The sequence below is a fragment of the Opisthorchis viverrini genome, assembly GCF_000715545.1.
Source record: "Opisthorchis viverrini unplaced genomic scaffold opera_v5_93, whole genome shotgun sequence".
NCBI lineage: Eukaryota > Metazoa > Platyhelminthes > Trematoda > Opisthorchiida > Opisthorchiidae > Opisthorchis > Opisthorchis viverrini.
The window spans coordinates 290,576-304,602 of NW_008751750.1; the positions used below are offsets into that span (position 1 = coordinate 290,576).

The 14,027-nt window shown below is 45.9% G+C and overlaps 2 protein-coding genes across 2 annotated transcripts in view; one reads left to right on the top strand and one right to left on the bottom strand.

The window, feature by feature from the left end:
- Positions 1-646: 646 nt before the first annotated feature.
- Positions 647-12,390, bottom strand: T265_13701 (hypothetical protein; the record flags this gene model as incomplete). The annotated part of the gene is given in 7 exon segments (XM_009170121.1): positions 647-1,112; positions 1,117-1,339; positions 1,357-1,636; positions 3,735-3,854; positions 5,806-5,904; positions 6,336-6,560; positions 12,331-12,390. Coding segments are annotated over 7 exon segments (1,473 nt in total).
- The window catches only part of T265_05155 (hypothetical protein), a gene marked incomplete at both ends in the record, with an annotated part of 35,652 nt that continues 23,502 nt past the window's right edge, over positions 1,878-14,027 (top strand). The window contains 3 exons of the mRNA XM_009170087.1: positions 1,878-2,214; positions 5,392-6,978; positions 8,750-9,140. Of these exons, the coding sequence (XP_009168351.1) occupies positions 2,002-2,214; positions 5,392-6,978; positions 8,750-9,140 (2,191 nt within the window). The remainder of the gene's footprint in view (positions 2,215-5,391; positions 6,979-8,749; positions 9,141-14,027) is intronic.

Below are 14,027 nucleotides of genomic sequence, written 5' to 3' on the forward strand. Positions count from 1 at the left end.
ACTTTTGTGCTTCTGCTAGAAAACGCTGGAGGTTTTGATCGTGTTCTTGCTCCTTTCCACAAATGGTGGCATTATGCATGTACGCATATGTCCCGGTAGGTTTTTGTCCAGTGCGTATTATGTCATCCACTACTCTTTGAAAACGCTACTCCACTCGTGACTTCGAAAGGTATTCGACGGAATCGATAAAGATCGTCGCAAACCTCAAAAGCCGTGTAGATTGTCACTTTTCCTAATCCGTATTTGATAATACGCACTTCCAAGATCAAGCGTACTGAAAATAGGATATTGAGCTATTTTACTACTCATATCGTCAAGTCTGGGGAGCGCATAAGCGTCCAGTTGCGTAAATCGTTTCATAGTTTGACTATAGTCAACCACCATTCGTTTCTTCTGTCGTTTATCTGTCGTGACGAGCACTTGCGCTTTCTTTGATGACTTTGAGGGTTCACTTATTTGTTGGCCTAGTAATCGCTTTACTTCAGAAGCAATGAAGACCTGGTCGTCTGTAGAATGTCGTCTGGACTTGATGTTAATGGGCTTACACCTTAGATCAAGATGCTCAAACAAAGTGAGAGGTTCAATTTTGACAACAATTGGGCCACAGGGAGAAAGAAGGTATGCCACCATTGAATTAAATTTCCAGTTATTTATGAAGCCTAAGAAAATCGCGTCCTAGCAGAATATCCGTACAGAGGTCACGTAATACTGAAAACTTGAAAGAGGGATACTTGTTGTGTTTGTGTTGTAACGTTAGAAAGCGATGTACAAGAGTAAAGCTTTTGTGCCGGATGGATGCCAAAGTGGTCCCAGATGACGATGGCAGTATAGACCGCTTGTTAAGCCGGACTGCATGTTTGGAAATAAAACTTTCTGAGCTACCATTATCAACAAGAGCTCGAAGTGGGACGCCATTGGCTTTCTCATCGGTGACGGCTTCTTTGAGACACTCGGAAACCGCTGCAGTGACGCAAGATAGTGCAGTTGAATCAGATGAGGTGTTCCGCGGACCAGTGGAAGATCTGCATGCCTTTTGGAAATGCCTTTTCTTCCCACAGTTTTTGCAGGTCGCAGCTTTAGCGGGGCATTTATTACGCGGGTGACGGACATAGCTACAGAAGAAACATGAAGGCCCTCACACTAGCAGCAGTCGTCTGTTCATGCGGTGATGCTCGAGAATGTGAATACTTCGGCGGGTCGTTCGATACGGTAGCACAGGGGAGTCGATTGTTCGGTAAAAACGACAGCGACTGTTTTCGCGCTAGTTCAAGGGATTTTGCATAGCCGCAGGCGGTTTTAAAATACAATGACTCATGTTCCAACAGTCTCTGGAGTATAGCTTCGAATAAAGTCCACTAATAAATGCGCCCCGTAGAAGAAAGCGTTCAGCTGTAGCACCCTTCCGGTGCCTAGCTGCCATGCCACCTGAAGGAAGCACGAGGGCTGGGATACTGCCAGGTTGCCCAAGCCTAGACAGGGGAAGTCGAGTGGCGGGGGTCGGATTCGAACCACGGACCTTCCGGTCAGTAAATTCGCGCTCTAACCACTTGGGCCATCTCGCCCATCTCGCTGTTTTGTTCTGCACTGACAGCCGTAAAGCGGCAATCTGGCAACACACTGCGGAGCTTTTGGTGCACTAGTTAGAACAAATAAACGAACAGAATTGTGTTAAAAGCCCTGTATAAACTTTCACCTGACTTACGCATATTCTGGTGGAGAATAGCTTGTATAAGTTTTTGGAGAATGGTGCATTTCTAAGACGGAGCGCTAATTACTTTTTTATTTGGCAATATCAACTGTTTGATCTTGCTTTTCTGGCTGATTAAACCTTTACTATTAGACACCTGGTTTCCCCTGTTACTCTTTTTAGACGCACCTGGCAATCACTGGCCCGAACACCACGGAAGACGGAATGAGGTTATTTCGTTATCAGATTACTTTGCCGTTCCCATTTCTACTTAAACAACATCGATCGATGTACTAACCTGAAACCTGACAGACATGTGTGCCACCGTTGTGGAGGCACCGTTTACTCAAAGAAACTGTGACACCTTGCATCCATCCGACACTACTTTCCTCAATCACCTTACTCCGCTTGAGGCACTTCGTGATTCTCCGGTGTTTCGGCAAGCTGTTTGCAGAGCCGAATTAATTGCTGCTCGAATCCAGGCGCAATATGATTTAACAGTTGAAAATTGCCGGCTGGCTATCACGGTGAGCGAAAGTGCTTAGCGTTTTCTCACTCTGTTTTAATGTATATGCTGATTACCGCTTTATTTTAACGTATATCGTATAATCTTTGCTTGTGACGAATTTGTTTACCGTTTACCTCGTGCCTGCAACCAGGCTGCAACGTATTTGCTGCCAGTACGCCCATTTCGTCTACTTTTTTGAGCAGCTAAATGAACACGTTTCCCATTTGGTGATCCATCGTGTTTCTTTGCCATGCCTTGGGAATGAAAAGTGGTAGATATGTTCGGGTCAGCTTTATGGCAAAAAGTCTGCGATCGTCTTCCAAATACGCTTTTCTCAAAGGAGATTCTTTCTCTGGGTCCTTTGAGGTTGACCTTGGAATTGTTATATGTTACTAGGCCATCGCATGAAAAGTGAGTTTAGGCGCTCTTGAGTGGTAGATGCTCCTCTCAGCAAGGATCAGAATGTGAAGTCCACTGACACCGATCTACTACCCGACTACCAATGTTGCGGATGTTATGGGATCTTAACTGTTGTCTCCACTTGTATCCAGGAGGACTACTTTGGTACTTCCATGGGCATCTACCGTCCGGGATTGCAGTATGCCACCCCACCGAAGATGCTCTCAGATCACACGCTACTTGTGCTAGTTTAGCAAAACTGTTGTCCGGAACACTTCTTTTGAATATGCACTAGAATTTCCAACTTTTTCTGTAGTTAGTGCTTCAGATATCTGGTGATCTTGCATACCCGCTGGTTAGACATAAGCGCAACATAAGGAACTAATCATCCCTTACCGTTAGAGCTATTGCTGATGGCTCCCTTACTTTCCACCCTGAAAAATTTCCTTCGTTCAACGCCAAAACGTGTAGTCGCCTGCATTAGGAACTGGCGAATCCGCTTTCTTGCATGCTCGGTCTTTTCAGTCATGATTTCATAATTTAGTATCTTCTGTAGAGTGTTCCCTATTTTCTCACCAAGACTTCATTTTCGAACCGGTTATCGGTGAAACGCACGTTTGGTGCGCTCGGCATAGAAAAACATGCAAATTTGATTTGACTATACTCGAGGACGTCTGTATTTCAGTGAATAGAATTTTGCAATTTTTGCGTTTGTAGGAATATGTGTTGGTGGTGTCGCGGAACTTGTTTGCAGAGCACGTCTTTAGGTGTAGACGTCGCCATATCTCGGAAATGTTAGTCTGAAGTAAGATAAAACGAACCCACCTATTAAATAACATGAACTACTAAGCTGCAGCGATCTTTTGTTGTGACAAACGCTTAAGCGAGTGGTCAAACTATTTTTACTCGGAGGATGACCTGTAAACTTAGTCATTTTAACATGTACGCCCCTGAAGCAATTTGTCATCTACTCACATCTCAGAAACATATTTCGCGATGTTCGCATCTTCAATCACTCTTCGAATTCGTGTTTGTAATCTTGAAACTTCTTACGTGATTCATCGAAACAGTTTATTGTCATTGACTATCCCTCCGGGGGAAGGGGGGCGTGATAGCTCAGTGGTTAAAGCGCGAACTTACCGACCAGAAGGTCCGTGGTTCGAACCTGACCTTTGCATCTTGGCTGTCTCTGTCTAGGCTTGGGCAACCTGCCAGTATCCCAGCCCTCGTTCTTCCTTCGAGGAGGATGGCAGCTAGGCACTGAAAGGGTGTTACAAGTGATCAATCTATTGTTTATCATTTTGGCGGTGTTAAATTCCACTTATGGTATTCTCGCCTGACGGTTTGCTTCGTTTTTTTATGTTTACGGCTCCAACACTGCCCGAAATCTCCCGGGGGTTCTCCCATACAAATGCCCTCCTAAACCCAAATTTTATTTTGCACTCCCTCATAGAATGCCCGGAGATCGTACATATAAAGGAAGATCATTGTTTTGCTACATTGTTCACCTTGAGGCTGTTTTCGATCAGCAAAGACAAGCAGAAGAATTCCCTTACCAAGTTTGATAGATATCAGCTTATCAATCAACAGTTCACATATGTCTGGAGGAACCGAACTGGTGTTTGAAGCCACCACGTTAATCTGATCCTCAGCCAGCTCCGGTGGGTTGAGAGCGGGGATGATATTGAACTGCTTAGTTCTGAGTGCATCTCGCCGACTGAACGCGACAATGGAGTCAAATTCCGATGCTTTCTTCACTTTGTGGTTGTTGCCATGTAAATTCTATGGCTGGGGGATGTTGCTATGTCTGTTTGAACATCCTTGAGTGGTTTGGGTTCCCCCTAATGCGTTTGGTTTCGTGATGGAATGCGAAAATTACTGACGAAAATGGATGCATGTGTAGAACTGTCCATAACTTCTCTCTATGTGTTTGTGTAGGAAATAAGTCTGAAGCAGGTTCGGGGACTAAGCCTATCTGATGATCCCAGAGGGGCGAAACCACTAGTGTGCTGTCCAGAATCCTCGTCAACATTCTAAGTAGTATTGGAAACCCGTGTTTCTCCTCATACTAGTTTGTTTCCCGCGATTTCCTCGTCGTTTTCTAGTCGTTAGGCTGTGACCCTTTCCGGGCCTAGCCGTCATACTACCCAAAGGGAGTATGAATAATGAGGTACTTGCAGGTTGCCTAAGCAAATGTGCCTTAAGGCTGAAGAGTTAAAATATCACTTATTCATACATGTATAGGTCATAATACCTGTCTTCCCAAGGCCGTGCACTTCCGATGCATGAATGTGAGCACTAAAGCTTGTAGACTGTCGTAACATAATGCAAATCAAAGTAATAATATTGGTTTGCAAATGTTCCCCTTCACGGTCTACCGGAATTACTCCACAGTCAAGACCACCTCAGTGTTTTTTGGTGGGGAGTCACCGTACGTCATAGTACCTAAATACACGGCACTACACAAGTCCCTTACAGTGAACTCAAATGGATTCCGTTCATTGAGTAGATCTTCATGAGTACCAACACAAGTGGCCTGAAATGGTGCTCCATAACAAACTCACGTGGTCATTATTCGGTCTGTGTTCTCATCTTCCAATAGTAATGACGCATTATCGATTTTCGACTGTGCCTAAGCTACACCCTTTGATTCACTTCACTTACTTCCATGAACCATGCTCAAGCTGGCTGCTGAAGTCCTGTTTTTGGTTGTGCCTGGTAGGCGTTTTCTATTTTAGTGCGGATGGCTGTGTATCTGATGATTTTATTTCTTTGTCTCTTTGTTTCCGTGGTTTAGGCCGGGAAAGCGTTTGCATCCGCTTTGTCTAACCTTGCACACTGCATGAATATGGACCGGTTACCAAAGACAACGTGCTCCTTCTCGGATGTCCCTTCCCGCTGGTCTGGTCTGAACTGTGATGCATCAAGTGGCCTGCAACAAGTCAACTCGTACCTAATTGGATTCGCTTCCTACGCTGCTCAACTAGTAAACCGTCTAGACGAACCGGAGAGAATTATCGTAGATGCAAGGAGGCAGCATGATCGGCTGTTTGATTTGCGTGCAAATTTCCATCACAGTGGGGAACAGTTGAACTCATTTATGCAACGGTCAGCAAACTTGAACACTAGCAGATCCCAAACTGATGTCAATTCCACTGATACACACGTGACGGAGTTACGTAATATGTATCGGGCAACCGCTTCAGCTTACCTTACTGGTTTGCGGAATGCTATCGGCTCTAGTCCCATGCTGGGTTACTTGCATGCAAACAGCGCACTTGTGTCTGCCATCCAGGAATTCGTTGAACATCTGGACAAAAATGTTGATGAGAAAAACTCTTCTCCAATCTCGCATTTCTTGTTAGGGAGTTTCCTGAACAGACTGACTACGTGGGTGGAAACCGGTCGGCGGAGTGCTTCGACATGGGACCAATATACCAATCAACACAACCTAGAAGAACACAAACCCAGTCGTCCCACAGCTCAAGGTGTTACACTGGAAGGTTACCTGTTCAAACGTGCTGCAACGCGTTCATGGCGCACTTGGGCTCGCCGTTGGTTCCGATTGCGGGATAACAAACTCATGTATTGCAAGCCTGTCACCAATCTCTCCAGGTCAGACTTGAAGTCAGTCACTGATGCAGCTTTGCTGGAAATTCGCCACCAAATACACAACAATCAAACGAGTGGTAGTACAATTGTGTTAGCTAATGGTAATTTTCGCCTGGATGATCAACGTACCAGTGTCGCTGCGACTTCAGCTACTTTGACGCCGACTACCCTGTCAGATGATCTGCTGACAAATCTGTCCGACCGTCTGCTACGCCAGTTCGAACCCCAATGGAAGACAATGGAATCAGATTTACGACTATGTACTGCTCGAGAGAGTTGTTCCACGCCAGACAGACGCTTCACTTTCGAATTGATCGCCCCCGGAAATCGGATCCACTTGTTGCAAGCTGATTCCTATGACCAGAAGGAACGCTGGATGCAGGCGCTCCGATCTGGCTTGTTGCATCTTCAACAACCTTCTGGGCATACCAGTTACAACGACAGGTCTAAGAACCCCGACGACCTTGGGGGTCTCCCACATGGCACCCCACCACTGCTTGCTCAGTCTATAGGGAACCTGGACGGTGACCAAAATCGTAGTAACAGTGTACGAACAACGTTCGCCGGTGTTTCTCAACAGTCACTTCCGGACTATGATCTACTGCGAAGTCAGGGTGGCGTCATACTATGGCGTGAACCAGACAGGGCGGGAAATCGCCGGTGTGCTGATTGTGCTGCTGATGAAGCTATTTGGGCTAGCATCAATTTGGGTGTCACCCTGTGTACTCAGTGTGCCGCAGCCCATCGTGGTCTTGGTGTTCACGTATCCAAAGTAAGCGGTTGCATTATTATGTACAGTACTTCCGCAACACGTAACATTCCGACATGTAACATTCCACCTGTAGGAAGTGACTCCAGCGGACCGAAAATTGTACACCATAAAATACCTCTCACTAAACGGTATACCTCAAAGCACGCTACAAGGAATGTCTCACTGGGAGCATTCCATCTCTAGTATGGTATGATTTTTGCTTGATATTCACGATAGCCATTGTATTTTAATTTAAGAGGTCACCACGTGCCGTCTAAAAGTTTTGCAGCAAAACCGCTGAGAACCAGCAGGTCAAAACGTAAACGCTCCTCTCTGAGGGTATAATCAGCCGTCATATATATATATATATATATATATATATATATATATGACCCTGTAAAGTGCGGTTGGCCAGGCAAGTCCGGTACGGTTGTCTTGCTGCTGGATTCCGATCGTGTCATTTTAGCAACGGTTTATTTTATTGGACGAATAAAACGCACAGGGCTCACCTACCTTTCGATATGGCCGTCGGCTGGAGAGGGTGGTTGAGTGTGGCACGTATATTGCACACGTTCAGAGCAACAGGTCTTAGTTACAGCGTATAGCAGGCTTGACATGTTGCCCCAGCTGGTGGAAAGTACACCCCTTTGTCAACTCCGGCAGCACACTCATGGTTTACTCCACCGCTATCACTGAATTTGTTCACACGGCCTGGTCAACGGAATTTCAGTCCCCTGGAGCAAAGCTTGGGACGTTAGGAGGATGTTCAACAGCGAGATGTAAACAAGTGTCGTGGGTTGTTGAACGTGCTATTTATTTATTCACCTGACTTGCAAAAACTTCTGGAAAAAGGCAATCTGGGAGGGTTATTGACACACGCCGCAGCAAGCAACAACCTTGCCAACAAGCACTGAAGCCATCGGTCACAAAGAGCATTGCCTAGTGGGAGGGGAATACTGTACTATTTTTTTGTGCTATATCCAATTGCATTTTCAGGGTGCCCCACATGAGCTAGCTTCCATGATACCCCCAAGACGTTGAGGTCTTCTGTTCATAATATGTGACCGAGAAAAGCAATGCGTTCCGCATAGAACTGTACCTTCCAGAGGAACTCTTTGCTTGATCATCTGTAGAGCCAGGGTAACAAGAGGTTCGTCACTAGAGAACGCCCGTTAGACAGAATCAAAATGTCTCACTGGTTGGGGTTCTAGGCGAGTGCTTCTCCCCTAAGATCTATCCAGATATCCATTTTGTGTTACACAGCCGTAAGAGAATCCACCACCGATTACAAACACAATGCACATTACACTATGTGTCGTGAGCTCTAATCACCCGGCCTGTTCCGAGCGCACATGTGAATAATACTTGGAGCCTTGGAGTTTAGCGCGAGACAACCAGTATTGTTTTACCTACCGTTGGTATATTTATTTAGCAAAATGAAACAATTGAAGTTGGGCTCAGAATAATTCACCGGCTGAAGTACTCGGTTTGTGTGATCTTCTCCCTTTGGCCAGCAACCTTTGGAGTTTTGACACACTAACAACTTTTATTCCCTCTCACCCACAAATAGCTTTAACGCATAGGAACCATCGTCCTCAACGAGCAGTTCCCGCCTCCCTATTCCTCACTCTACTGGAAATACTAGGCATTTAACTCCAACCATTTTTATGTAATGAATTGTCATTAGGGTCACATATATGCACCATGGACGTTCTAGAGTTTTATCAGTATGTCCGTAGAATATAGCTCGAAACTGTTGTACATAACTGTTTAAGGCTTTTTTTCTCTGCAGATACGATCTCTGACTCTTGACAATTGGGAGCCGGAACTACTGCATTTGATGCTCAATTTGGGCAACAATCTAGTCAATCGAATTTTCGAGGCAAACCTCACCAAGGATCCCACTCGAATACATCGACCCAACGTACACAGTTCGAGTGATGAACGCCAACAGTGGGCCAGAGCTAAGTGGGCACAATGTCAGTTTGTCCGTCATCTGTTGGCTCGCTTCCCGGACGGAACGAAAACTTCCGCGTGGGTTTACGAATTGTATGACCACTGGTCAGAGCTTCGCAAATTAGCCCAAGCACACTATGGGCAACCAGATGGACAAAAACAGCCACAGAACTCCCAAGCTATTCGTGCCACAACGGACCGTTGCAAACGACGCTATGCTATACTATGTAAGTCCGTCTCCTTACGTACATAATAGTATTAAAAAATTCGACTATTTATACCAGACGAGATCCAGTCTATGTAAAACACTGATCAAATATCTCGCCTCACGTCCGGGCAAAGAATGGGGTCATCATGCCCCTGGTTACATTGCCACTGGTTGGTATCAGCAAGACTGAAAAAGGATTCCCCGTTCGTCTTATATTCGTTATAGGGTGGATGTACACTAAACCTGGCGTCGACGTCCCACGGTACATGACTGTGGACAGTTGTTCGGGGCAAATGCGCAAGAAGGCAGACTAATCCAGTTTTAATACTCGTTTAGTCTCAAGTTTTTAGGACGGCACAGTCTCATTCGAAAAAACAAGCTTGCTGGGCAACCATTGCAAGCACACTAATACAACCCATGTCTTAGGGCTGATAACTATGTAACTGGATGAGGCAGATACCCACAAATTCAAAAGAATGACTGTTCCCATTGATGGAAATTACCGAAGTACTATTTCTGGAAAAATTGTCGTTCTGCTTCCGGGATCGTTTTTGCCACTTGCTCTCCCGTACTTATAAACGGAGGCACAAAAACCAATCTTCAACATCTGTCAAAGCCATTCACATGGGCTATTTATTGCAGATGGCCACTTGTAAGTGGAGAGCACGTTCCTACAAGAATTGGCTGTTTGTCTTTCCTGACTGCTTCACTACATTCGTCATATAATTTAATCACACCAGACGATGCGTACTTCTAAAATGTGAACTCTTGAGTGTATCCAAACTGGTCCGTTATATTATCTAATTGATCGTTCCAACTCAGGTTGCCGTGCCGTTTATCATTGTGCCACACAACTGTACTTTCCCCTTTAAGGTCACTTCTAAGGTAGCACAATGTCTGACGAGCGGGGATCAGTGATCAATAAGAATATCCGGTGTTTTGCCTAGTTCCTGAAACGACGGTGCTTGGGTACCCCAGTGAGAAAAGTTTGATATCAGAGTTTGTTTTATCAGTTCTCATACTCTTGGTTTATCCTTTGCCAGTATTCGTTGACTGAAGTCTGCGTAACTATCAATATCTATGATAGATAGACCCTATTTCCGTTTGGGTTTAGCCATGTTCCAACATACTACCTCGTTTGGTCAACGCCTGAGGAATCGCCTGGCAATGTTTCGAATTTAAGCAGGCGACCCACGTTAAATTATTCACTTTTCCAAATCCAGTTGTATGAAATGACCATTAGAAGCCGACAACAGCATTTATTCCTGACCGAATTGCGGTAAATTGTGTCGCTAAACCATGTGGAGAACGTAGGAAGCCAGGTTCTCTCAGCGTCATCTTGAGTTGACGCACCTCGGTTCACCTCGTACCTGTTAGCACACGGTGTGTCACCTTGTCGATCAGTGCGGAATTTAGCCGCCTTTCTCTCTAGGGAAGAGTAATCAGGACGCGCAATCCGAACGTGCACAATGCGCTTCTGAAGGACTTGAACCCACTGTATTAATCGGAGCCCAGTGCTTTCAGTACATGCATTAAAATCTGGTACTGTGCCCACATCACCCCAAATTCATAAGTAGGGAGGGATAACCGTTTGGAAACCATTGTCGCACGGCCTGTTATAACTCGGCCGAGAGAGAAAGAGGAAATGCTGTCTGGACCGCTCTGGGGCTTAAGGAACATCCGGTGTTATAGACTCTCTGTGTGATCGGTACAATCGCAACAGCTGCCTGCACCTTTAGTGGCCTACGAGTTTCATCTATGGCTGTGATTGCCTCAGTTTGTTTTCAGGACACCCACCGACGTGCCTGTTGCCTTCCATCGAACTGAACAGAATTATCGGACGTTCCCCATGCATTCAGTGCCTGTGTAGACCTACCAAGCGACCCAGACAACATTAACGATCGTTCGGCTGGGTTCCAACAGTCTGTGTTACAGTGCGCCTGTTGTGGTCAACCGGTCCTGTTTTTATAACCGTGAAACCGTACGTGCAACGCCGCCTTTCAGCAGACTCATTGGAGGCGTTGGCCACTGGGTAAACAATAATAGTGTTCCAGCTCTTCAGGGTTCATAAGAGTAGCGGGCATAAAAATTGTCGATGTGCCGAAAAATAAGTGCACGTTGGCTGGACACAATCTGGGTCTCAGTTCTCAGATATGTCAGTGTGAAATACCTAATTTATACTACACATCAAAATCTGATCTTCCTCTACCGAATCTTCCTGAATGGAATGGAAACCAAATCTCGTGCATGCCATCCTCCTGTAAAACTCAGATCAGCATCGCCAACAGAAGGTCGCTTCGTGGATACAGAGTAGACGGTACAATAAATGCCAGATAACCGATGTCAGTGCCATTTGTACTGTCAGTTTCTTTCCAGGTTATCTGATTGAATGTTTCAAAGCGTCTCAGAACGCTCGGTTTAGGCTGACACCCGGTCCAGTTTTTTCCACTTCAAATATAAGTAGATAAGTCCTGTGTTTGTATGTTAGTGAGGCATCAACGTCAACATTGATTTCATTCTCTCTGATAGTGATATTCAAGGAGAATGAAATTTGTAAAGGCAGAGTAAGGTGAGTGTTGAGTATCTAGAGGGACACTGATTTATCAAGGCGCATTGTGTTTGGTGACCCGAATATCAACGAGTAGTCCTAGAAATTCCAATGCCTACCGAAACATACCTTGGTTTCTTTAAAACAAAGCAGAAATCCTTCCCAAGAAGTTTGGAGAGAGCGGAGGAAAATACACCTAGTATAGGCCGATACTTGCGGTTGCTGGTCCTACTGAGAGGTTTTGTGGTACGGGTAGCATTCCTAGTAAGAGGCTAGTCATTAGACTTCGGTTAGCTCTGTTTCAATACTATCATGATCGCTTGTTTATGAAGAGCATGGTCACAAACGTAAAAGGTAAATTGGGGTGATAGATTTGGAAGGGTGTGCTGGAGAATATTAGATAAAGCGTTGGAAGCGTCCCATTTGAAGGCGTATCACCAACTGTTCCAGTCGGACAGGATGAATCTCAACGTGTAAGAATATTTGGTATGGAAACACGCGTAAAGGCCAGCAAATAAAGAAAGGACAAACAACCCTGAATGCTTTTCAAGGCTCAGTCAGCGCTAGCACAGTCAAGACTCGTACATCAAGCACAAAGTGTCCTTCATACTGGGTCAGGGGTGAAAGTCAGTGGCAAGAATCAACACTCAATAGAACGTACAACGCATACAATTGTCGTGGATAAGTAGAGAGCCGAAAATGACCAACAAACACAAGTCATTGACTGTAACCTTCAGAAGTCCCGGTTCAATAACAACCTTGGCGGATTAAGGGAAGCAGATCCCTCGATATGGTCATTGGTTGATGGACTAAAAAATCGAAATCACAATCCATTGTATGTAGGGCCGGGATGATGGCGAGGGAACAATCATCAGCACCATACTTCTGCTTCTTCTCATTCCACATAGTCATTCCGCGCCCATCCATGCTTACGTCTGTCACAGTTATTCGGCGTTACCGGATAGTAATTAAATCGGTTTTTAATGTAGAACATCGACGTAGGTGCTCTGAACTCCTCGAAGACCGTAAATTCCAAGCGATGGGGACGTTTCGCGAGTTCCCTTTTAACTCGACTATGACGAGCACTTCTAGCATCATTAGTGATCTAGCAGGACTGCAGAATGTGCACCAAACTTTCCGGTTGGTCATAGGTTCCACGACAGAAGATCGGCTGTCCTAGATCATGACCACACCGGGCACTTCTAACTCTCCTCCTAAAAAGGAGAAAAAAGCGTTCAGCTGTAGCACCCTTCCGGCGCCTAGCTGCCATGCCACCCGGAGGAAGCACGAGTGCTGGGATACTGCCAGGTTGCCCAAGCCTAGACAGAGAACTCCCCTCCTAAGCAGGTTGAATCGGAGCTGGATACCACGGATAAATATTCGAGAGAACGCTTGTTCTGGGAACACAAGCCATCGATTCGAGAGATGTGAAATGACCAATTCCCGAAAAACAACGACCGTGTACGCTGTTGTGTCGATTATCGTCCCAAGCAGGCACCCGCTCCTCCTTGGTGTTCTTGCATGTCCCTTGGACTTGGATCGGAAGGCTGGGATTCCGAACAACCTTGCCAAATGCGGAATCATTAAGCACATTGGCACCGGGTAGAAAATTTCTTTTCATGCGCGCCCTGTGTTTCATTAGGATAGTTGTACACAAACTTGGGATATCAAATTCCCCATGTGGATGTAGCTAATCAGGGTGTCCTTTGTAGACGTAGCCACTCACGAATAGATTGCCTGATAATTGTCCAACCTTTTAAGCGCGTTTCGGCGGACTTGTCCGTGCACCAGCGAATGTGCCAGCCTCGGTATCAGTTAGTTCCTGATGATCTTCATTTTTTGGTTGGCTCCAATCGGGCATGCGCCGCCACATCAAGCAGTTTGGGTAGATACTGTCGGTGATTTCAGACTTCTCTCTCCGTATAGGGAACGCCCAAATATGTCACGGTGCCTGTCTGACCATTGATAAGTTCCTCGGCGAAGCAAAAAAGTTCGGCTGAGACGGCGGTAGCCCGGTGTTTTCTGCCCCCACAAATCACAATTCCTTCCATCCTTCGGGCGTTGATCACCATCCCAGCTCGTCGCAAGTCGACCGCGGCAGCTTCAAGCTTCTCCTTAAGACGAGCGCACATACTGCTCAGTGGTCAGAGGTGTCATGGAACTGATACCCTAGTCGCGGCATCGACAATCCAAGAACCCTTCAAGCTTCTAAGACGAGCGCACATACTGCTCAGTGGTCAGAGGTGTCATGGAACTGATACCCTAGTCGCGGCATCGACAATCCAAGAACGAACATAATTGCCATAATGGATAATACTGTGGAGAGTGGATCCCCTTGCCTGTCCCCCCCCTGGGCGC